This window comes from Chinchilla lanigera, unplaced genomic scaffold (assembly GCF_000276665.1).
Source record: "Chinchilla lanigera isolate Chin_1 unplaced genomic scaffold, ChiLan1.0 scaffold00080, whole genome shotgun sequence".
NCBI classification, from domain to species: Eukaryota; Metazoa; Chordata; class Mammalia; order Rodentia; family Chinchillidae; genus Chinchilla; species Chinchilla lanigera.
Genome location: NW_004955481.1, coordinates 6,801,108 through 6,824,398, shown reverse-complemented (window position 1 = coordinate 6,824,398; position 23,291 = coordinate 6,801,108). Strand labels below are relative to the sequence as shown.

At 41.6% G+C, this 23,291-nt stretch overlaps 1 protein-coding gene across 2 annotated transcripts in view; it reads left to right on the top strand.

The window, feature by feature from the left end:
* Positions 1-20,133, top strand: part of Utp6 (UTP6, small subunit (SSU) processome component, homolog (yeast)) — a 31,464-nt gene extending 11,331 nt beyond the window's left edge. The window contains exons 8-19 of one of the 2 annotated variants that reach the window (XM_013503521.1): positions 1,573-1,650; positions 2,401-2,482; positions 3,457-3,538; positions 4,869-5,050; positions 5,769-5,848; positions 6,214-6,315; positions 10,505-10,684; positions 12,191-12,271; positions 12,570-12,679; positions 13,612-13,678; positions 16,641-16,713; positions 19,471-20,133. In XM_013503521.1, the coding sequence (XP_013358975.1) occupies positions 1,573-1,650; positions 2,401-2,482; positions 3,457-3,538; positions 4,869-5,050; positions 5,769-5,848; positions 6,214-6,315; positions 10,505-10,684; positions 12,191-12,271; positions 12,570-12,679; positions 13,612-13,678; positions 16,641-16,713; positions 19,471-19,628 (1,275 nt within the window). In that variant the 3' untranslated portion in view covers positions 19,629-20,133. The remainder of the gene's footprint in view (positions 1-1,572; positions 1,651-2,400; positions 2,483-3,456; positions 3,539-4,868; positions 5,051-5,768; positions 5,849-6,213; positions 6,316-10,504; positions 10,685-12,190; positions 12,272-12,569; positions 12,680-13,611; positions 13,679-16,640; positions 16,714-19,470) is intronic. The other variant, XM_005402806.2, reaches the window with a different exon arrangement.
* The last annotated feature ends 3,158 nt before the right edge of the window (positions 20,134-23,291 follow it).

Here is a 23,291-nt window from a genome sequence, read left to right as displayed (position 1 = left end):
GGTACCGGGAACCGAACTCACGACCTTGCGCTTGCCAGGCAGGCGCTTTTGCCGCTGAGCTAAATCCCCAGCCCCAGAGTAAATCTCTTTTGATACCATTTGCTTTTGTTATTTATTTATTTAGGTTTCAGGAATTGAACTCAGGGCCTTGAGCTTGCCAGGCAGGCCGTGTGCTGCTGAACTGTATCTCTGGCCTGTTACTTACTCTTGGCTAGATGAAAATGGGAGTCCAAATTCTCTTTTTAGCCTTGGTTGATACTTCAGCATATATTGATGGCATCACAAATACAGTTATTTGCAGAAATCTTCATTGTTAGATGACAACCGTACCTACTTCTAGATGATAGCGTGTTTGTTGCTTCTCTCAGCCAACTAAGCACTAGATTCTATCGTTTGTTTAGTTGTGAAGTGGTAAACTATGGAAGAAAAGGTTTTTTTGGTGTGTTTTTGGTGGTACTGAGGATTGAATATTATGGCTCTCTACCAGTGAGCTCCATTTCCAGCATCCTACCTCAGCCTCTCGAATGGGTGGGGCTATAGGCATATGCCACGGTGTACGTGTACCTGATTTTCTTGGCATATCTTTTATCTATAAAATGAGTGTTGTTATTCATGACTCTTCGAATTTGAGTGCTGAAAGTAACTTTTTTTTTCAGTATCTGATTGTATTGTTCACAAGTTATTTTTGCCTCCCTGGAGCTACTTGCATTGAAGGGGCACTCCTTGCTTTCACAGGAGATAAGATGGAGTGTAGATCAGTTTATCTCTTGGATATCTGCAGGGTTTTGGTAACAGGTTAGGTTGTGCTTTTTCTCTGCCTCCATTATTATAAGAAGTTAGGAGCCCCAATATAATAAGGCTGTCCAGGGCTCATAGAGCCTGGTTTATTCACAGATAACTGCTGATGTGAGAGTTAATTTGAAAGTCAGCAGCTGTAAAAACATTCTTAAGATTTTTGATTTATATTTCTAGGTTGCTTATAAGGAGAACATAAAATAATACCATTTTCATCACACTTTGTCAGTGTCCACTAGTTTCTTTTTTTTTTTTTTCTTTTTGAGACAGGGTCTCACTATGCAGTTCAGGCTGGCCTTGAGCTCACTTTGTAGCCCCGGCTGGTTTTGAACTTTCAGTGATCCTCCTGCCTCAGCCTCCTGAGTGCTGGGGTTACAGGTGTGTGCCAACATGTCCTGCGATGTCCACTAGTTTCTTTGTTTTTTTTTTTTTTTTTTTTTCCTCCGGTACTGGGAACTGAACTCACGACCTTGCGCTTGCCAGGCAGGCGCTTTTGCCGCTGAGATAAACCCCCAGCCCCTGTCCACTAGTTTCTTAACAGAGTAAACTATAAAAGTCTCTCAGGCTTTCTCAGATCCATTATTTATGGGTTTAAAAAAATGGCTTCTTGGGGGCTGGGGATTTAGCTCAGTGGCACAGTGCCTGCCTGGCAAGTGCAAGGTCGTGGGTTTGATTCCCAGTACTGGAAAAAAACCAAAAAAAAAAGAACAACTGGCTTCTTAAGTATTAATTTTAAGTGTTTCTGAAGATTTTCAGGTCATTGTTTCCCTTTTGTAGTACTTTAGGATGGAGCTGATGCATGCTGAGAAACTCAGGAAGGAGAAGGAAGAATTTGAAAAAGCTGACATGGATATGGTAAGATCTAATGTGATGTCACTCACAGGCAACATATAATCTGAGCCTGCAGGACTCAGAGTTTTTGGGGTATATTTTTCTTTCTACTCTAGTGTTGTCACATCTGGAAACGTAAAGAAGGGTCTAGAGTTGTAGATTGGCTTAGTAAATACAAAATGAAGTTTTGTGCTTTAAATACAGATGTTTGGACTAATTAATGTCTTCAAAATTATTACTGATGGTCAACTGATATTAATACTGTATGATCCTAAAGTGGTATATTTAGGGGTTCAAGGAACCTGAGTTAGACTGTGAAATCTATGTTTTGTAGCTGTCTTTTTAAAATACAATCTTTTTTTAAATCCAAATAAAATTTTAGGGCCCGGGATGTAGCTCAGCGGCACAATTGCCTGCCTGGCAAGCGCAAGGTCCTGAGTTTGATTCCTGGTACCAAAAAAAAAAAAAGAAAACAAATAAAATTATAGAAGATAATCAAGACATATAAAACTTGACCCATTCTGGTATAAATGGAAAGTGAGGCCTTAACTTGGGTGATCTTATCACCACACCAGGAGCCTGAGAGAATGCATTTGGCAGATCAGTTGTCTTGCCCAAGCTGTACATTTTACAAATGGGGGAAGTGGCCCAGCGGGAGGCGTGATTTGTTGGAGGTCATATGACACGGGTAGTTAGGACTGTTAATTTTCATACTAGTGCTTTTTCTGTTCAGTGGCATTGTCTGTTGAGTTGTATTTAATGTAACCTTTGTAGGGGGATTTTGATCATCCTGAAGAAATCCTTAAGGGCGAGTTGGCACGGATCATCTACAAAAATTCTATAAGCAAGATTAAAGGTATGTATTTTTTGAATATTCATTTGTGGTAGGAAAGTAAAACATTCTATTTATAATGAGGACTGTTAGCTAATTTTGAGATTTTGCACTAGAATGTGTATAAAACTGATTACAGGTTAAGCATGATGACACATACCTATAATCCTGATTCTCCTGAAAGGTGAGGCAGGAGGTCACAGGTACAAGTGCAAGCTGGGTAATTTAGTGTCTTAGAGACACTCTATCTTAAAATAAATTTAAAAAGGTATGGGAATATAACTTGATGTGAAGATCTTGGGGCTGGTGCTCAGGGCCTACAAAACATAACAAAACAAAACAAAAAGATGAACACTGATTGTAGGAAATACATACTATATCTTCTAGAAAAGTCTTATTTCTCTAGGTGTTTCAATGAAGTTTTTGAGTATTAACTCATTGGGGAGCTGGAATAAATGACTACATGCCTTTAAGCACTTTTAAAATTTATTTATTTATTTTTTGTCTTTTTGAGACAGGGTCTCGCTATGCAGTTCAGGCTGGCCTTGAACTCACTTTGTAGCCCAGGCTGGTCTTGAACACCTTTAAGCACTTTAGAAATCAGAGGTGTTTTTTTTTTTTTTTTTTTTGGTACCGGGAATTGGACTGAGGACCTGGTGCTTGCCAAGCAGGCACTTGTGCCACTGAGCTATATCCCTGGCCCAAAAGCAGAGTATTTATGAATACTCCAAAATACTGTGTTAATAATTGTGTTGTGTAGTGGGCCTGTTGGATGACTTATCCCCTCATTTTGTCTTTATTTCTCAACAATTAAAAAAGTGCACAGTCAACTCCAGCTCAGGGTTGTGTGCTTTTTGCATGTTAGGACTTGGATTCTGTCCTCAGCACAAAAGAAAAAAAACCTAACCCCAATACATCAAAAAAATGATACTTATGGAGTAAAGTGGTTGTTTAGTCTTACTGACTAAATCATCTTTCTCCTGCTTTTTAACTTTTAGGTGCAGAATTTCATGTGTCACTACTTTCAGTTGCGCAGCTTTTTGACTTTGCCAAAGATCTACAAAAAGAAATTTACGATGAGTAAGTAACACAGCATAAAGGTGGCTTTGTCCATTTCTGATCTTTGTGGTAAGGATTTGAGGTTGGGTATTGAGAAGGAGGGAAAGAAGATACCATACTAAAGCCCCGGAAGAAAAGTTTTAGGAAAGTTATATCCTGTTGCATTAAAAAGCGTATGTTCCTAGCCGGGCCTGGTAGCGTATGCCTGTAATCCCAGCACTCGGAAGGCTGAGGCAGGAGGATCCTTGCACGTTCAAGACCAGCCTGGGCTACAAAGTGAGCTCAAAGCCAGCCTGAACTGCATAGCAACACCCTGTCTCAAAAAGACAAAAAAAAAGACAGTATGTTCCTGAAGTCCTTTGGCTTATTTATGGGCTTCTTCTGGGAAATGGTTTGTCTTTATTCAATAACATATATCCTAAATCTTAGAGAAAAATCTGTATCCTGCTTTCTTGGCATGTCTTTTGCCCATAAAATGAGAGTTGTTATTCATAGCTTTAGATAGATTTGAGTGCTGAAAGTAATTTTTTTCTTCAGCATCTAATTGTGTCTATGAATTATTATTATTAGTATTTTTTTGGTACCAAAAATCGGACTCAGGACCTTGTGCTTGCCAGGCAGGCACTTGTACTACTGAGCTATATCCCTGGCCCGTCTATGATTTGTTTTTGGGTTTTTTTTTTTGTATTTTGAGACAAGGTCTCGCTATGCAGTTCAGGCTGGCCTTGAGCTCACTTTGTAGTCCAGGCTGGCCTCGAACTCGCAACGATCCTCCTGCCTCAGCCTCCCAGGTGCTGGGATTATAGGCATGTGCCACCATGCCAGGCTATCACTTATTTTTGTCTATCTGAGTGTGCTTGCATTCAAGGGGGCACCTCTTCCTTTCTCAGGAGGTAAGATGGAGTGTGGATCAGTTTGTCTCTTGGGTATCTCCAGGAGTTTGGTAAAGGATTAGGTTGTGCTTTTCTCTGCCTCCATTATTATAGGAAATCTGGATCCCCAATATACTGCTGAGCTATATCCCCAGCCCTGGAGCGCCAGTATGATAAGGCTGTCCAGGGCTCAGGGAGCCTGGGGCGTTCACAGGTAACTGCTGATTTGAGAGTTAATGTATAAGTTAGCATGTGTGAATGGTGCCTGAAAGTCAGTAAATACGTGATACTGTTTCACTGACTGGCTTGTGCAGTGACTGACAGTATTCTGGAGAGCCTGTCAGGAGGTGGCTGTCACGTTCCCGTAACTGTAAAGGTGTCCTGTGTACGTTTTTAGGGCATGAGGAACTGCTTCTGGGTTAGATATTCTGCATTAGTCTCTCCCTGTAGGGCGGATGCCAGTAATTTGGGTTTTGCAGCCTTCAGGCCCTGCACACAGATGACCCCCTCACTTGGGATTACGTGGCACGGCGAGAGTTAGAGATTGAATCCCAGCCAGAGGAGCAGCCTTCAACCAAACAAGCCAAAGCCGCGGAGGCGTGCCGACGGGAGGAGAGGTGCTGTGCGGTGTATGAAGAGGCGGTAAAGACTCTGCCGACAGGTGATCGGGAGCCCCCGTGTGGGAATGTTCCGTGAGTGTGAAACTGGTGTTCCTGTTCTCAGGACCAGAAATCTCTACAGCTGGTTTTTCTGTGGTGGGACTTTTATGGACTTCTTCAATAATAGTGGTGTTTATGTTCATTTATTTGGAGGAAATGATACTTAGGAAATAATTCAGTGAGTTTTTGTTTTTTAAAGTACAGAGGAGAGAATGTGCATGCTCAGCAAATACTCTACTGCTGAACTAGATCCTCAGCGCTCTTTGTTTTATTTTGAGGCATGGTCTCGCTAAGTTGCCTAGGCTAGCCTTAAACTTGACGCTGGGGGCCGTCCTCCCGGGCACCTGCGAGGCCGGGGGGGCCGGCCTGAAGGCTGGCGCTCCCCGCTGCGTAGGCTAACCTTGAACTTGAGATCTTCCTGCTTCAGTCTCCCAAGTTGCAGAAATTACAGGTGTAATTTCTACCACACTGTACAGAAGATTCTGTAGTTACCATTCCTTAGTTAACTTTTGTTAGAGATTTAATTTTTGTTTGCTAATACTGAAGACTAAAGGGAGAGGGAGTACAAAACCTGGAGATGTTAGGTTGGGTGTAATTGGAATAGCACTTTTTTCCATCAGGGAGTTTAAACTCAGGAGTTTTCCCTTTGAAGAGAAGGTATATGGTGATTGTCCACCTAAGAGAATTGATGACCTGACGAATATAATCTGACTCTTCCAGAGGCCATGTGGAAGTGTTACATCAACTTTTGCTTGGAACGATTTTCTAAGAAGACAAGTAGTGAGTTCCTCAGAAGGAAGGTAAGGACTTGTGTTACATGGTTACAGGCGCTGTCTAAAAAGGCTCTTTCTGCTGAAAGAACAACACACCATAGCTCTTGTGGGCTGTGAGCCAGCTTCTGGAATTTAATTTCTAGTCACTGTCTTTTTCCTTTGGGCTGGCCTGTCGCTGTGAAGACCTAAGTCTGGCTTGTCCTGGTACTGGCCGCCAGGGCAGGAGAGGCTCCTTCCTACTGGGCTGTGCCTGGGTTAGCGGCTTACCCCACCTAGTCATGAGCGACGCCGCAGGAGCCACGCAGTCCCTTCCCTGAATTCTCTGAGGTGCACAGAACTGCCTTCGTTGGTATCCGTGAACAGAGCCCCTTGCAGGGGTCTTCGTAACGAAGTGGGGGAATCTTTCCTTATTTCAGAGGCTGGAAAGAACCATGATTACATTCAGGAAGGCACACGAGCTCAGACTGCTGTCGGAATTCCACTACACGCAGTGGGTAAGAGAGCATATTTGCTGCAGAGACGTGCACTAATTCCTGTTGTTCTGTGCTAGTTGCACAGATAACCCCATTCAAAAATTTGGTATGTAGAGATGTTTACATTTGGTTGTCAGTATTTGATGTAGGCTAAAAGAAGAATCTGGTTTTTTTGGAGACAGGGTCTTGCTACATAGTTCAGGCTGGGCTTGAAGTCGAAGCAACCCCCCCTGCCTCACCTCCTAAGTACTGGAAATTCAGGCATGTACCACCACGCCCAGTTCCAAAAGTGAAATCTGTACAGAAAAGGATACTACGTAGTGGAAAGTACTATAGGTCTTGAGTTCGGGTTTATTTTGTTTGTTTGCTCATCCACCTTTTATTTATTTACAGTGCTGGGGACTAAATCCAGGGCTTTGTACATGCTTGACAGGTACTCTAGTGCTGAGCTACACCCTTAACTTAACCACCCACTTTTCGTTTTGAGACAGGAGTCTCAAAGGTGGGGTTTGCTTTGTAGTTCAGGCTGGCCTTGAACTTTCACTTGTCCTGCTTCAGCTTCCTGCGTGGAGGGATTATAGCCGAGTGCTACCACATTCAGCACTTAACTTTTCTTGTTTACTTGTTTTCTTTTTTTTTCTTATTAAAGATAAAAGAATGACAACATATTAACAAGCACACGTACATTTACAAAATAACACAAAAGCAGTACAAGCAATACAGAATTTCAGACAAGGTAATAGGAAATTAGCAGTGGCTGTTGCATTACATATTGATGTCTTCAAATTGGTTACTCAGATAAACAAATACAGGCATGTGTACTTGTTTTTAAAATACTAATAGTGTTCCTTGGTTTTGCATCCTTACAAAGTGGTTGAGCACATTACATGGGTTGGTGGGTGTGTTAATGTATTTAAATACGTTTATTGAGGGGGAAGAAATCAGGAGTCTGTTTTGGAGGCCTCCTATGTGGTGGACAAGCACTCTGCCACTGAGTGACGCCCCAGCCCGCAAACAAAAGTTTTTACATTTATTGAGTGTCTTTTGTGTGACTTATTTTGACTCTTTCTATAATTTTGACTCTTTCAATGAATATTAAAATGAATTTAATAAATTTTTAAAATTGGAATTAATGTCTTTATTCTTTTTTTTTTTTTTTTTTTCTTTTTGAGACAGGGTCTTGCTATGCAGTTCAGGCTGGCCTTGAGCTCACTTTGTAGCCCAGACTGGCCTTGAACTCACAACAATCCTTCTGCCTCAGCCTCCCGAGGGCTGGGATTACAGGCGTGAGCCACCACACCTGGCTTTATTCTATTTTTACATGAACATTTTCTATACCTTTTTATATATTGTGCATTACATAGTGTAGCCTATCTTGCTGTTTTACTGAGATACCCTTCTCCCACGTTATGGCAGCAGTCTGAGAAAGATCCTAGGCTTGCCACTGCCCCTTCTTGGGCTTTGAATGCTGGCCAGTCAGTGGTCCTGTAAATGGCAGTGTCCTCTGAGTGCTGTCTCGGTAGTCCTGGTACCCTTCTGGTATCTTCTTTCTTCTGCCACTCACGGTTGTGACTGCTTCTGTTGTTCTCATACACTCAAATCTCTTCCCTTGCCTTTCCTAAGCCCACTCACTGTAGTCATCACTTGGAGACCTTGATTTTAACAAGTCCCTCCACATACTGCCATTGTACACCTAGCTGGTTCTGCACTCACGCATTCTCCAGGTTATTTTCCACAGGGTGATCTTTTTTTTTTTTTTTTTTTTTTTTGGTTTTTCTCCGGTACCGGGAACCGAACTCATGACCTTGCGCTTGCCAGGCAGGCGCTTTTGCCGCTGAGCTAAATCCCCAGCCCCACAGGGTGATCTTTTAAAATTGGGTTATTACTACTGTCAGATTATTCTGTAGTTTCCCATTCTTCTTTGGTTAGAGCTACTTGAATCCCTTAACTTGGACCCTGGGCCAAGCAACTATGGTGGTGCATGCCAGTGATCTAGTTACTTGGGTCACTGAGGCAGGACTGTCACAAGTTTGAGCCCAACCTGAGTAACTTTTTGAGAACCCCATTTTGGAAAAAAAAAAAAGGTAGGTATGTAGCTCAGTTTAAAGGCTGTGGGTTCAATCCTTAGTACTACAAAACAAAACAAAACACAAAACCTCAAACAACCCTGACTTGGCCCCTAGCTGTATTTCCAGATTCGTGCTCCAGTCCTCTGGATTGCGTTGTCTGGTCGTGCTGTACTTGGATTTCCGTTTCTGCGCAAGCTGTCGCTCATCTTTGGTCCCTTGCACACGTTGGTTGGCGTAGCCTCTTTTCCTAGGCTGTCTGTGTTCACTTGACAGTGCCTATTTCCCCTTCAGTCTTGGTTTAAATGCTTCCTTTCTAGGGCATTTAAATGCTTTCCTTTCTCCTCGTTGCCACAGATCCTGGTGTGCTTTTGATTTGTATTCCCGTAGTGTGTGATGCTTTTTCTTTCACATTGTCTCTTCTGTTAGACTGTGGGTGATAGGGAATCTGCCTGATATTCTCATAATTTAGTTTTTTTTTTTTTTTTTAGATTTTTTTTTTTTTTGGTTTTGGTTTTTCTCCGGTACCGGGAACCGAACTCACGACCTTGCGCTTGCCAGGCAGGTGCTTTGCCGCTGAGCTAAATCACCAGCCCTGAGTTTTTTTTTTAAAAAGACATGGGTTCACTGTGTAGTTCAGGCTGGTCTGTTTTTGTTGTTCTTTTGGGACAGGATATCACTACATAGTTCAGGCTAGCTTTGAACTCACTACATAGCCCAAGCTGGTCCTGAACTCACAGTGATCCTCCTGCCTCATCCTGGGATTACATCCTGGGACTGCTGGGATTACAGGAGTATGCCACTATGTCCAAGAATTCAGGCTAATTTTGAACTCACTGTGTAACCCTGACTAGACTCACACTTGCAGGAATCCTCCTGCTTCAGCCTCCCAAGTGCTGGGATTATAGGCATGTGCATCTTGCATATCATAGTGTATAGTAGACATGCTTGCTAAATGAACTGATTACATATTGCCATTTATTTTTTCAGGTTTGTAAAGTTATATTGGTTTTAGGTTTTTTTTTTTTTCAGTATAAAACAATATAGGAATAAGTGGTTTTTAAAAAATTTTTATTTTTATTTTTTTATTTCTTTTGGGTTTGGTTTTTCTCTGGTACCGGGAATTGAACTCACAACCTTGCGCTTGCCAGGCAGGCATTGTGCCACTGAACTAAATCCCCAGCCCCTATTTTTATTTTTTGTTACCCGGACTCAAACTCAGGAGCTTGCACTTGCCAGGCAGGCACTGTGCAGCTGAGCTGTATCCCTGGCCCAGGAACAAGTGTTTTGAACAGATAAGATTTTTTTCATTTAGCTGGGTGTGGTGATGCATGCCTGTGATCCCAGCACTTAGGAGGCTGAGGCAGGAGGATGGATCACCAGGAGTTTGAGGCCCACATGGCTACATGGTGAGTTCAAGGCCAGCCTGAATTACATAGAAAGAGCCTATCTCCAAAAAGAAAAAAAAAAAAAAAAAGAAAGCTTTTCTTCATTTATTTGTTGGGCCATAGATGTTAAATTCCAAAATCTAAGAGATGAACACTTTCATAATTCTAGTTACATATGTCAAATTACTTAACAGAAAATTTATATCAGTTTGTAATGTTTTCAGCCTTATTTGAATGAATGTACATAATATTTTCCCTTACTGTTCCACAAAAGCTATTTCTTTTTCTCCTCAATACTGGGTATTAAACCCAGGACCTTCATACTGAGTTGCATCCCCAGACCTTCTTATTTTTAATTTTGAGGTGGTGCTTTGCTAAGTCTCAAAGTTGCCAAAGCTGGGCTCAAATTTGTGATCCTCATATCTTAGCCTCCCAAGTACCTAGGATTATAGTATATGTGTGTGCCAGCACATCCGGCTGCAGATTGTGGTTTAATGTTGATTTTTATGCTCAGGTGAATTTGGATTCTAGTCTAAATTATTTAGGCCTAGTTTTTGTTTTTGACAGTCCATATGGATAGGAGCAGGGAAAGGAGAAGGAATTTCAGGTTGTTCCTTTGTGCCTGCTTAGCATCATGGTAAAAGGTATAATAGAAAGGCTGTGGAAATTACTACTTCAAGTGAGGTAGTAGTTTGTCTTTATTTAAATAAGTAACTTTGATTTCGGAAGTTAATTTTGCAGCGATCCTTTTCTTAGATTGAGTTGTTGCTGCGACATGACCTCTTTGCGGAAGCTCTGGAGGTGGCAGAAACTGGGACTGAGTTATTCAAGGACTCTGTGACGATGTGGCAGAAGAAGCTGCAGGTGCTGATTGAGTCAAAGAGCCCAGACGTAGACAAGAGCTTTGAAGAAGCCTTTGTGCACCTGAAGCCCCAGGTCTGTGAGTTGGTGTATGTACTTCATTCTGTGTGGGACTTCTTCTAAGACTTTAGCCAAATCTCACTTGTCATGTATTTGTTTGACTACTACAGTGGCATTTATTATTAAGTGGTGATGGTTCAAAAGCCAAGGGCAGAAGAATTTTCTTCCATTTACTCACCTATTTCTGATTCTTATTTGAAAATGGAGTAAATTGTGTAAAACTTCCTATTCTGTTTAGATGTCTTTACAGATGAGAAATAGTATTTCTTATTTGGCACGGAAAGCTGAATATAAATCCAATTTTTAATCAGTAATGTATTTCTAAGTCAAAGTTTTTTTTTTTTTTTAAAGTGGTGCTAGGGGTTGAACACGTGCCAGACATGTGTTCTACCTTTGGTGACATCACCATTCTTTTTTACTTGAAGATAGGTTCTCACTAAATTACCCAGGCTGGCCTTAAACTTGTGATCTTCTTACCTCAGCTTCCTACATAGCTGGAATTATAGGCATGGCCACCACTCAAAGTTTAAAATCTTAAAAGTTTGGGCTGGGGGTTGTTGCTCAGTGCTGGCACACTGCTTGCCTGGCAAGCACAATGCCCTGAGTTTGATTCCTAGCATACCACCCTCCCAAAAAAATCTTAAATTTTAAATCTTCAGGCTTTGTTGTAAATTTTTTATATTAGTGGGGAAAAAAAGTATTGGAGAAGGTAATATGGGGAAAAACTTTTTTTGCTCATTTGAATTTGCCTCTGGGACATAACTAATTATCAGATTATTTGGTCTAGATTAGTTAGTTCTTTTTTTTTTTTTTTTTGTATTTTTGAGACAGGGTCTTGCTGTGCAGTTCACGCTGGCCTTGAACTGTAGCCTGGGCTGGTCTCAAACTCACAAGGATCCTCCTGCCTCAGCCTTCTGAGTGCTGGGATTACAGGTGTGTGCCACCATGTCTGGCTAGATTAGTTAGTTCTTGTACTGAGTGTTCTAGACAGTAGAGACAGGATCTGGGTAACTGTGGGTCTGATTATTAATTGCTTATAATTAACTGAGAAGTTATTGATGATGATACCCAGTGGTGGTGAATATGGAATGTGTGTCACAGTAGGGTGTGGAAAGAGTATGCCCCAGCAGAAGGGAACTGTGTGATCAGGACATAGCCAGGCGTGGTGGCACACACCTGTAATCCCAGCACTCAAGAGGCTGAGGCAGGAGGATCGTTGCAAGTTTGAGACCAGCCGGGGCTATGAAGTGAGCTCGAGGCCAGCCTGAATTGGATAGTGAGACCCTGTCATAAAAAGACAAAAAAAAAAAAAAAAAAAAAAAATCAGGACAGTTGCTCTGGATTACTTGGCTAGAGGACTATCTGTCATTCCTGCTGGGCAGTGAGAATTCTCTCCTAATTAGGATAGATGAGTCTGTATTTACATATTGATTAATTTAGGAGGAACCTGTCTTTGTGGTGATTAGTTTTTCAGAGGTTAATGCCTAACAGTCGTCTTGTAACATTTCTTATCACGAGCAGGTTTGTCTGCCCTTGTGGATTTCTTGGGCAGAGTGGAGTGAAGGTGCTAAAAGTCAAGAAGACACGGAAGCGATCTTTAAGGTACAGGCTCCATGTTTTAAGTCCTCTCTGAGGAATGGGTACAGGCTCTCTGGTTGGCAAGTTTCAAGTTACTTCAGTAGCAGGTGATCCTAAAGCTGTCTTGAGTAGCTTGGGGTGATTCTGGGAGAATTTGTTCTGGGTAGCTGTGGGTCTGATGGTTAATTGCTTATAATTAACTGAGAAGTTATTGATGATCATATGCAGTGGTGGCGAATATGGGATGTGTGTCACAGTAGGCTGTGGAAAGAGCCTACTGTATGCTTTTTCTTACGTGGCTTTTTTTTTTTTTTAATTGTAGAAAGCCATTTTAGCTGTCACAGGTGCCAACTCAGTAACTCTGAAAGATAAATACCTGGACTGGGCCTATCGAAGTGGTGGCTACAGAAAGGCCAGAGCTGTGTTTAAGAGGTACTGACAAGTTTTTATAGCTGTTTCTAGTCTTTCTGGGCCATACTCAGTCCCTCATACCCCGAGTATGTGTATCGCAGCTTGTATCTGAAAGGTAGTAACCCGAGATACTTTTTCAAAAAGTGACATTTTCTCCCCCTCCCCTTCCCCTATCCTCTTTTCACTTCCCTTCCCTTCCCCCTCTTCCTTTCCCTCTTTCTGTCTTTGAACAGTAAAAGGCTTTAACCGTTGGGGGGAAAGATAAATAATTCATTGTACTCTTATTAAGATCAAACCACTTCATAATATAGCTTTTTTTTTTCTTTTTCCCCTGGTACCGGGAATTGAATTCATGACCTTGCCTTGCGAGGCAGGCGCTATGCCGCTGAGCTAAATCCCCAGCCCCTTAGCATCTTAAAATGTATTTCATATATAATTAGATTATATTATAATCACAATTTGTTTTCCAATTTAACTGATGAACATTAGATTGACCTTTTCCTCTTTCAGTAAAAATTCTTCATAAGTATCATTTATTAAAAGTAGTTTATCTAAGGAACCACCCTGTGAATATGACGTAATTTCCTGGTCTACAGTTAACACTGCTGTGATAAACATTTCTGTGGGAGTATTACTGGAAATTATTTCCTTAGACTCTATTCTTAAAGTGGAGCGACTGGTCTCCAGCAAGGCCTGGAGATGCAGGCGGTGTTACTTAGGACTCTAAGTGTGAGAAAGAAGATGGTAAGAACAGTGAGGAGGGAAACGCTTAGGGTGGAGGCTCAGTCATAGAGTCACAGGCGTGACCGGCCGCTGGGTCTAGGCCTTGCACCAAAGCACTACCGAGTCCTGGTTAAGCTGCCTACTGTGGAAGCATTGGCCTGGGTGTTGTTTTATACTTATGAGATGCAGTAGGCTTTCTCACTGTGGAAGATAACATCCCTTCTTTTTAGTTTACAGGAAATTCGTCCATTTTCAGTTGAGTTTTTTAGGAAAATGATCCAGTTTGAAAAGGAGCAGGTAAGTGTTTGAGGAGTTTCAAAAACTCCTTACAAGCCATTGTAGATTTTGAGTCCCTGGGTCTCTTTTTCATAGTGCTGGTTTAGGAATGGTAGCGAGAAAGGGGAGAAAGTACATGTCTGGAGAACAGAAGCCGCAGATGCCACTCACAGGAAGCCCTCCCTGCTCAGCCGTTTGAGGTGCTGCTGCTACTGCTTTGCCTCCATGGCGCCCTGTTGCTCTCTTGCCTTGGGTGCTGCAGTGCAGTGGGCCTTCAGTTGCTGTTTTTGGTGTTTTTAAGTGGAACTTGAGGGGTAAGAGAAAAGGCCAAGAAAGTTTTAGCTAAATAATAGTGCACAAAAAATTCCTGCATATCTAATTCCATCACATTAACACAGCTGATCATACCTTACACGTTGGTTACCCCCCCCCCCGGGGGGGGGGGGGCTTGAACCCGGGCTTTTGCACTGAGTTACACACCCAGTCAATTTTTATTCTTTATTTTGAGACGGGGCCTTGCTAAGTCACTGAGGTTGCCCAGTCTGGGTTTGAATTTGTGATCCTCTTGCCTCTCAGCCTGTCAGCGTGCTGGGATTACAGGTGTGCACCACCATGCTTGGCTCACATGTGATTTTGTGCTGCTGTATTCCTGACTTAGGTGTCACAGGGTTTCTCTCTTTTTTTTTTAACCAACATTATTTTGTAAACACATTCCTATATTTTTACATGTTTATCATATTTTTATTGATTGTAGTGTTAAAGTTTTAGTTTTATATCTGTTCCATTACATATAGGTTATTTCCAGTGTTTCTTGTTTTTAATTTTTATTTGGAGATAGGGTCCTGCTAAGTTACCTAGGCTAGGCTTGAACTTGGATTCTCCTGCCTCAGCCTCTTGAGTGCTGGGATTATATACATATGCCACTATACTTGGCTATTTTCATTTTTTTGATATTGAAAATAATGCTATAGACATTTTTGTGCAACTTCTTTGTTTTGAGTTATGTTTCTGAGATAAATGTCCATATTGGGGATACTTTTTTTTTTTTTTTTTTTGGTCTTTTTGAGACAGGGTGTCACTATGCAGTTCAGGCTGGCCTTCAGCTCACTTTGTAGCTCAGGCCGGTCTCGAACTCACAACGCTCCTCCTGCGTCAGCCTCCTGAGTGCTGAGATTACAGGCATGTGCCACCACACTTGGCTCTTTTTTGTTTTTTGAGACAAGGTCTCACTGTGTGGTTCAGGCTGACTTTAAACTCACTTTGTAGCCCAGGTTGACGTCAAACTCACAGTGATCCTGTTGCCTCAGCCTCCTGAGTGCTGGGATTATAGGCATGTGCTACCAAGCCCTACTTGTATACATTTTTTATGGTTTCATATATTGCCAGATAATCATCTAAAAGAATTACTTATAATCTGGAAATATGCCTATTTCCTCATAGCTTTTGAAGTGTCCAATTTGTTTTTCTCTTTTATGTTGGCATTTTTTTTTTTTTTTTTTGGTTTTTCTCTGGTACCAGGAACCGAACTCACGACCTTGCGCTTGCCAGGCAGGCGCTTTGCCGCTGAGCTAAATCCCCAGCCCCTATGTTAGCATTTTACTTGACATTTATTATTTGAATTTTGAAAAATTGCTATGGAAGTTGAATTCCTTTTTTCATGATTTTGATCATTGTTGTCTGGTCAAGTGTCTGTTATTGTTCATAGTATAATTTTGTAGTATAGGAAATGCGTTAGCCAATTTTCAATAGCCAGACATTGGGTTATTGCTTAAGTTATGTACCTTGACCATATCACTTAATTCTTACCCTCACATTCTCATCTATAAATAAGGTCCTTATACCTGCTTCGGGGGAATTCGAGTTATGAGGCCTAATGAGATCCCGGGTAGAAAGGTCTTTGTGTAGTGTCATGTACATTATGAACCCTCGGCAGAGTGTGATGTTGATTTTTAAGCATGTGAGGTTAAACTGACTTCCTGTAATATAATATAGACTCAGCAAAGGGAGATTTGAATAAGGAAAATCTTTTTCTTTTTGTGGTACTAGGGAAGTAATTATTATGTGAATATTTACACTGAAAGTATTAAATCTACTTCGAAAATGAAATAAAAGGGAATACATTTTTAAAATACATGTAAAGAATTACTGCTTACTGATTATCTGTAAGTGAGTGGTGCTCTTCTGCTAGGTATATAGCTATTCTGCTGGGTACATTCAGCACTTGAATACGTGCAGTAGTGCTAAGAGGTATTATTGTCCTTATTTTCTAGGTGAGGAAATACTTAAAGTCAGGATTATAAAAATCTTGCTGAAGATCATATAGCTAGTGGTTACTTATACTTAACATTGATATAAAGACTTTCAAGGTAGACATAACTCATTTGTGCCAGAGCTCATACTTTGCACTCCTTTTTGCTTATTACTCAAAAGGAAGAAATCTTTAGCTGTGAGGAGTAAGAGTTTTTCCATCCATTTTATTTTATTTTTATTTTTCTGTGTCATGGAGATTATACCCAGGACCTCAGGCGTGCTGGGTAAGTGCTCTACACTGAGCTACGTTTGCAACCCTTATTTTGTTTTTGAGACAGGATCTCAATAAACGGTCCAGGCTAGGCTTGAATTTGTGACCCTCCTGCCTCAGTCTCTCAAGTAACTGGGGTTACGGATGTGCACCACCATTGCCAGCCTCTGTTTATATAAGTCATCAGGCTTTTAAATGTCATTTCCTGGGAAGCCACTCATGTTCCTCATTTAAAATTTATTAGGCTTTTCACCATCCTCAGAACTAAGTGCTTTCTTGGTTGACACTTGGTGAATAGTGCATTTACCTTTTTTCTGGGTGAGCCGAGAATCAGTCTGTTTCATCTTAAGCCCCATCCTCCTTCCCCTTCAAATACCTAAGCAATAGCAGCTGCTTAATAGTTGAAGTGAAGTTACGCATTTTAAATTAGGTGTTTGAGGCAAGACTGTCTATTTTTTATAGGAATCCTGCAAGATGCTGAACTTAAGAGAATATTATGAGAGGGCTTTGAGAGAGTTTGGATCTGTAGATTCTGGTAAGTAAACTCCGGTTATAGAATAGTGCTTTTAGATATTCTTTCTACCATGCCCTTGTTTTTTTTTCCCTGCCGCCTCTTCTACTTTGTGCATAATACTTAGACACATAATTTTACTTAAAACTTTAAGTTCATAAGCCCAAGGATCCAGGGATTTTTCTATAACAAATTCTGGGTTAGAGTAAAATTTGTTTAGTTTGGCTCTCTTAAAATATTTGTAGAGCCGGGTGTGGTGGTGCACGCCTGTAAGCCTGTAATCTCAGCACCTGGGAGGCTGAGGCAGGAGGATTGTTGTGAGCTCGAGGCCAGCCTGGGCTACAAAGTGAGCTTAAGGCCAGCCTGAACTACATAGCGAGACCCTGTCTCAAAAAGACCAAAAAAAAAGTATTTGTAAGCTGGGTGTGGTAGCACATGTCTATAATCCCAGCACTGGGGAGGCTGAGGCAGGAGGATTGCTGTGTTTGAGGTCAGCCTTGACTACATACGTGTATACGTGTTCAAGACCAGCCAAAACTACATTGTGAGGCCCTATCTCAAAAAAAAGTATTTGTAAGGGAAAGTCAATAATAATGTAGGTCATTAGTTACAGTAGGTCGTAGTAATGGAGAATTGGGAATGGGGAAAGGTTGATCTGTGCATGCTAAGTTACAGTTAAATACGAGTAAGAAGTTCTGGTGTGCTGTTATTGCACAGCAGGGTGAATATATAAAGAATAGTAACGTATTGTAGAATTTGAAAACCTATAAGAAAGGAGTTAGAAAGTTTTCAGTCTAGTGAAATGATGAATGTTTCTTTTCTTTTCTTTCCTTTGTCTTTTTGAGACAGGGTCTGGTGTGGATCAGGCTGGCCTTGAGCTCACTTTATAGCTCAGGCTGGCCTCCTGCTTCAGCCTCCCAAGTACTGGGATTACAGGCGTGCACTACCACGCCTGGCTGAATGTTTGAATAGATATATATAACCTTTTTAAAATATCACACAATGTGTATAATATCAAAATATCACATTACCCCACTAATACGTATAGTTTTTTATGTTTTTATGTAACAGTTAAAAAGCACATTTTATTTTTTAAAACATAGGTCAGAGGAACAAAAGAGTAGAAGTTACTGTAAACAAAGCTGATGCTAATGTGGTTATCACATTGCTGTCATTTGTAGAGACTTCTGGGCATGGTTTTTTTTTTTTTTTTTTTTTTTTTTGTCTTTTTGAGACAGGGTCTCACTATGCAGTTCAGCCTGACCTTGAGCTCACTTTGTATCCCAGGCTGGCCTCGAACTCCCAACAATCCTCCTGCCTCAGGCTCCTGAGTATGGGATTACAGGCACACGCCACCACGCCCTGCTCTGGGCATGAGTTTGTTACGTAAAATATGGGGCTTTATTTATGAACTCAGTGACACTGACATACATAGTTATTAAACTTACAAAAAGATACATTTACTCCTACTTGTTTTCAACAGACTTCCTGGTAAAATGATTGAAAATAGCATTTGGCAGCGGGAGTGCTTTTTGTTCCTAGTCAGATTTTATTGGTATATTTTAGATACACATAATGATCATGTTCATCATGGAGGGTTTTTGTTTTTTTTTGTCTTTTTTGAGGTAGGGTCTCACTGTGCAGTTCAGGCTGGCCTTGAAAATGATCCTCCTGCCTCAGTCTCCTGAGTGCTGAGAGTATAAGTGTGTGCCACCATGCTCCCATGGTGGCTTCATCATAGAGAATTTGTACCTGTAAAGCTGGGCACAGTGGTACACACCTGTCATCCCAGCACTGGCCTATAATCCCAGCTCTCAGGAGGCTGAGGCAGGAGGATCATTTCGAGTTTCAGGCCAGCCTGGGCTACAAAGTGAGCTCAAGGCCAGCCTGAACTGCATAGCAAGACCCTGTCTCAAAAACACACACACGGAAAAGAGTTTTTACATGAACATGATATAACTTGATTCTTTTTCTCCCTGTTCCCCTACCCTCACTTCGACTCTCCCTCCCCTCCGCATTTATAGAAGCTTTGTTTCCGTTTTTTCATCCTATCTTGCTTTTTTTAACCTTTCCTTCTTTTCCTTTTCCCTTCCTCCCTTGTTCCCCTCTCCATTTGAACTTTTCTTCCTATTTCACAATACTTAATATACATTTTGGATATTTACACTTTCAATTAATTACACCAGAGAAACAATGTGGAATTTACATGTGTGCCCATTTTTTTTCACTTAACACTATGATCTCAAGGTGCATCCATTTACCTAGGAGTGTCTCCATCGAAAATAGCATTTTTGCTAACCTTGCATATTTTTTTAAGCATGGTAACTATGGACAAATTGAAGTCAGTTTCACTTTGAAAAAAGACTCAGCAAAATCTCCCTCTTTAAAAACAATTAGTAGTTTTAGTTCATTAAATGACATATGCTGCCATGATTATTGCAAAGGTTTCCTACTTAAAGAAAAAGCCCCCTTTCCTATACCTAGATGTGAATAAGGTAAGAGAGGTATTGTTTCAGCTGGGGCGCTAGTGCTAGGGAAATACCAGCAAGGAGTTTCTTAGAAATCTTGAATGTAAAAAAAGAAACAAGTCATTTCATGTACAGATACAAATTCTCTATGATGAGTGAGGTCATTATGTGTATCTAAAATGTACCTATAAAATCTGTTTGAAAAAGGAAAAAAAAAGAAATCCTGAATGAATATTAAATAAGTTTGCCTAATAAAGCCTTCTCAGTTATCTAATTATGTTTACAGTATTTTTTGTTGTTGTTCCTTTTAAAGATCTTTGGATGGATTACATCAAAGAAGAGTTGAACCACCCTCTTGGTAGACCTGAGAACTGTGGACAGATCTACTGGCGAGCCATGAAAATGTTGCAGGGGGAGTCAGCAGAGGCGTTTGTAGCTAAACATGCTATGCATCAGGCTGGCCATCAGTGAAGAGACAGATTCAACCAACTATGCAATTGTACTGCAAGTGCTCGGGGCGGATTGTATTATGAATCAATCTGTAAATTGTTCAGAGTTGGCACACAAGATGGCTGATGGATATTTTTTATTTTTATCTTTTTGAGACAGTCTTGCTATGCAGTTGAGGCTGGCCTTGAGCTCACTTTGTAGCTCAGGCTGGCCTTGAACGCCAGTGATCCTCCTGCCTCAGCCTCCTGAGTGCTGGGATTACAGGTTTACAGGCCTGCGCCATCAGGCCCGGCACTGATTGATTTTTGAGACATACTTAACTTTTGTATTAATGTGTTAATGTTTAGTTCCAGAAAAGAGAATTTCTTATTAAATGGCTGCTTTTTGAGGCCAGACCTACCATAGTTCTTAAATATTTTCCAAAACATAGGGAAGTCATAAACTAAGTTTTATTTATTATCCCTGTTCAAGCATGCGTATCTCTAATGTAGATCTAGGAGCTAATTAAAACGGAGAAGAAGGTACAGTTTTGTTCTCTCCTTATCATCAAAGTCTACACTATGTGCATTTGAATATGGAGGACAAAGGATCATGTGAGAAGAAAATGAAACTCGTATAATCCAGCTAGAGTTGAACTGAGTAATTTGATTTCCTTTATTGGAATTGGATATATACTCATAGAACATTCATTTGAGAAGTATTTGAGCAAGAAATATTCGCTCATCATGTGTAGGTAAAAAGGAGATTTTTGCTGTGAAGGTCGGGGTTGGAAAAACAGGAAAAAGTCCTAAAAGAGATAGCTGGAGTAGCAGAGGAAAAGGTGCTAAGTTTTGGGGGAAAAGTTAAGACAGTTTAAAATGTCTCTTATCTGGGGCTGGGGATTTAGCTTAGCAACACAGTGCCTGCCTGGCAAGCAGAAGGTTGTGAGTTTGATTCCCGGTACCAGAAACCACCGTCCCCCGCAAAAAATGTCTTCTATCTCAAGGACTGATGAGTAGAGAAAGAAGTGTTTGCATGGAGAGTAGAGTAGATTACCATGGCAGAAAAGTACCTCAGCACCGAGGTATGGGAGGATGGCCTGGAGCAGAGAAGGGTATAATTCAGATTATTTGAATTTCTTTTTTTTTTTTTTTTGAGACAGAGTCTGGCTATGTAGTTCATGCTGGCCTTGGATTTACTATGTAGCCTAGGCTGGTCTTGGACTCCTCTTACCTCAGCCTCCCAAGTGCTGGAATTACAGGTGTGAGCCACCATACCTGGCTTGAATTATATTCTTTAACATTGTGATGTCACTGGGAGAAGTGCTCAGTGCAGTGTTTTTTTAAAGTTTTACTTAATACTATATTTTCTCATGTCATTAAGTAACCTTAGAAACATTAAGTGAAGTTGGGCATGGTAGCACATGCCTATAATCCCAGCACTCTAGGAGGCTGAGACAGGAAGATCACAAATTCAAGCCCAAACTGGACAATTTGGCTAGATCCTGCCTCAAAATAAAAAGTGAAAAAAGTGTGGGGATGTAGTTCAGTGCTCAGGTCCTAGATTTAACCCCTTCTCCTACTCCCACAATTCATGGTATTCCATTGGAAAATAAGCCATGACTTTACTAATTTAGTTCTCTATGATTAGGTCATTCCTAATTTTTTATTATAAATGCTTTTGATATTAATGAAGATAATGTGCTTTTCATGCTTCTCGTATTCTTAGGTTATTTTAAAACCATTTCTTACTAATTTATGTTTTTAATGAATGTATTAAGAGTATTAGTATTTTGTCTCTCATTTGTTGCAGATAATTCACACACCCTCTTTACTCTGTTTTGTGGTGGTTTTTGATGCTGAGTTTTTCTTGTTGCTGTTGTTTGGTGGCATTGGGGATTGCACCCATAGAGCCCTGAGCGACATCCCCAGTCTTTCTTATTTTGTTTTGTTCTTGATTTTTGTCTTTGAGGCAGGGTCTTGCTGTGCAGTTCAGGCTGGCCTTGAGCTCATTTTGTAGCTCAGTCTGGTCAACTCACAGGGATCCTTCCCGGTGCTGGAATTACAGGCGTGCGCCACCACACCCGGCCTGGTCTTTTTTATTTTGAGACATTCTCATTGAGTTGCCCAGGCTGGCCTCAAACTTGTGATCCTCTTGCCTCAGCCTCCCTGGGATTATAAGACAAGAACCACCATACCTGACAGAGGTGTGTGTGTGTGTGTGTGTGTGTGTGTGTGTGTGTGTCTGAGAGCGAGACAGAGAGAGATTTGTTCTAAAAATGCTTTGAAAGTCTTTATTCTTGCTGAGGAAAACTCAGTTTCCCCCCTACACAGCTACTTTTTCCAGTACTACTTGACCGGTCATTTTTCTCTGCTGACTCATGGTGCTGCCTTTAGTATACACTGAGTTTCTGTGCATGTTATAGTGCTTTACAATAGTTCCGGATTTTTTGTCATTTGCTTTAAAATGACAACTTTCTGCTTATTCCCATCTCTCAAGTCCTGGAAACTTTAACTCTGCAGCGGGGATGACATAGGCCGCTCACAGCAAGGCTGTGAAAATGGGTCTCCCTGGGTCATCGCCTCCCTGTTCCTGGTCCTCACTGTTGAAGTCAGGAAAAAGCATCCAGCTGGCTCACCGCGAGTTGCAGCGTGAGATGTGGTGGCCACATGTGACAGCTTACACTGGACATAAATAATTCGGTTTCTTACACACACTGTCCATATTTCAGGCGCTCAGTGGCCACATGGTTACTATGCTGAACATCACAGATTAAAAAAACCTTTATTTCCTCCATTGCAGAACATTCTGTTGTGCAGTGCTGGTCCAGGGCCAGCCAGATTTGGGGAAAGTAGTACAGAACACATTCATCAGTCACATTCCCCTCGCTGTAGGAAAACTCAACAGAAAACAGAACATGAGTATCATGTGTCAGCTCCACCCTAAATACTTTGAAATGTCATTTACAAAGAACATTTCCTGAGGGAGATGAAGGAAGAGGCCCTCGACTGTTCCAAGAGACTGAACTAAGGTTTGCTGGTGAGCAGGGACTCCCGGCCAGGTTTTCTGATGCTTTTAAGTGGTAACGGGATCGGCACACCCTGAGCTGGCTTGTTAAGAGGTTAGGCAGTGGGAGCGGAGTGGTCCGCGGTGGTGAAGGAGCCTCACACGTGCGTTTTCCCCCTGCGCGCCCTGCCTGTCACCAGGCGCCAGTTTATGTGCCCCAGGGCAACAGGGAACGGCACTCACTGGGTTGAAAGGTGGGCGCTCTGGCCGGGTTCTACCCATAGGGCACAGAATGCTCAGGGTGTTGTGACCTATTGTGCCCATGCATTGTAGCTGTTTGTTGTTTTGATCGTCTCCCTGGGTTTCAGTGGATTAACTTTAAAGACCATCATTAACTCAAGCCAGGGAGTCATTTGAGGATGTTATAGTCCAACTCCATCCCGAATTCTAGAGAAATCGGCGAAGGGAGAAAATAAAAAGTGGTTGGAGCCTCAGTATTAACAGTCTTGCCAGCTGGGCCTCCCACCCTGTCGGGTAGGTTGGGGAGTCGAGGCGCTGACGCTGAAACAGCCGGCGTGGCTGGGCAGGGTAACAGTCCTTCGGCCTCGCGTAGCGCCCGCAGCGGCTACCAGAGTCTGTACCCCGAGCGCTTCTGACCCCGCCCAGGCTCTCCCGTGACCCGCGCCCCGCCCCCGGCCG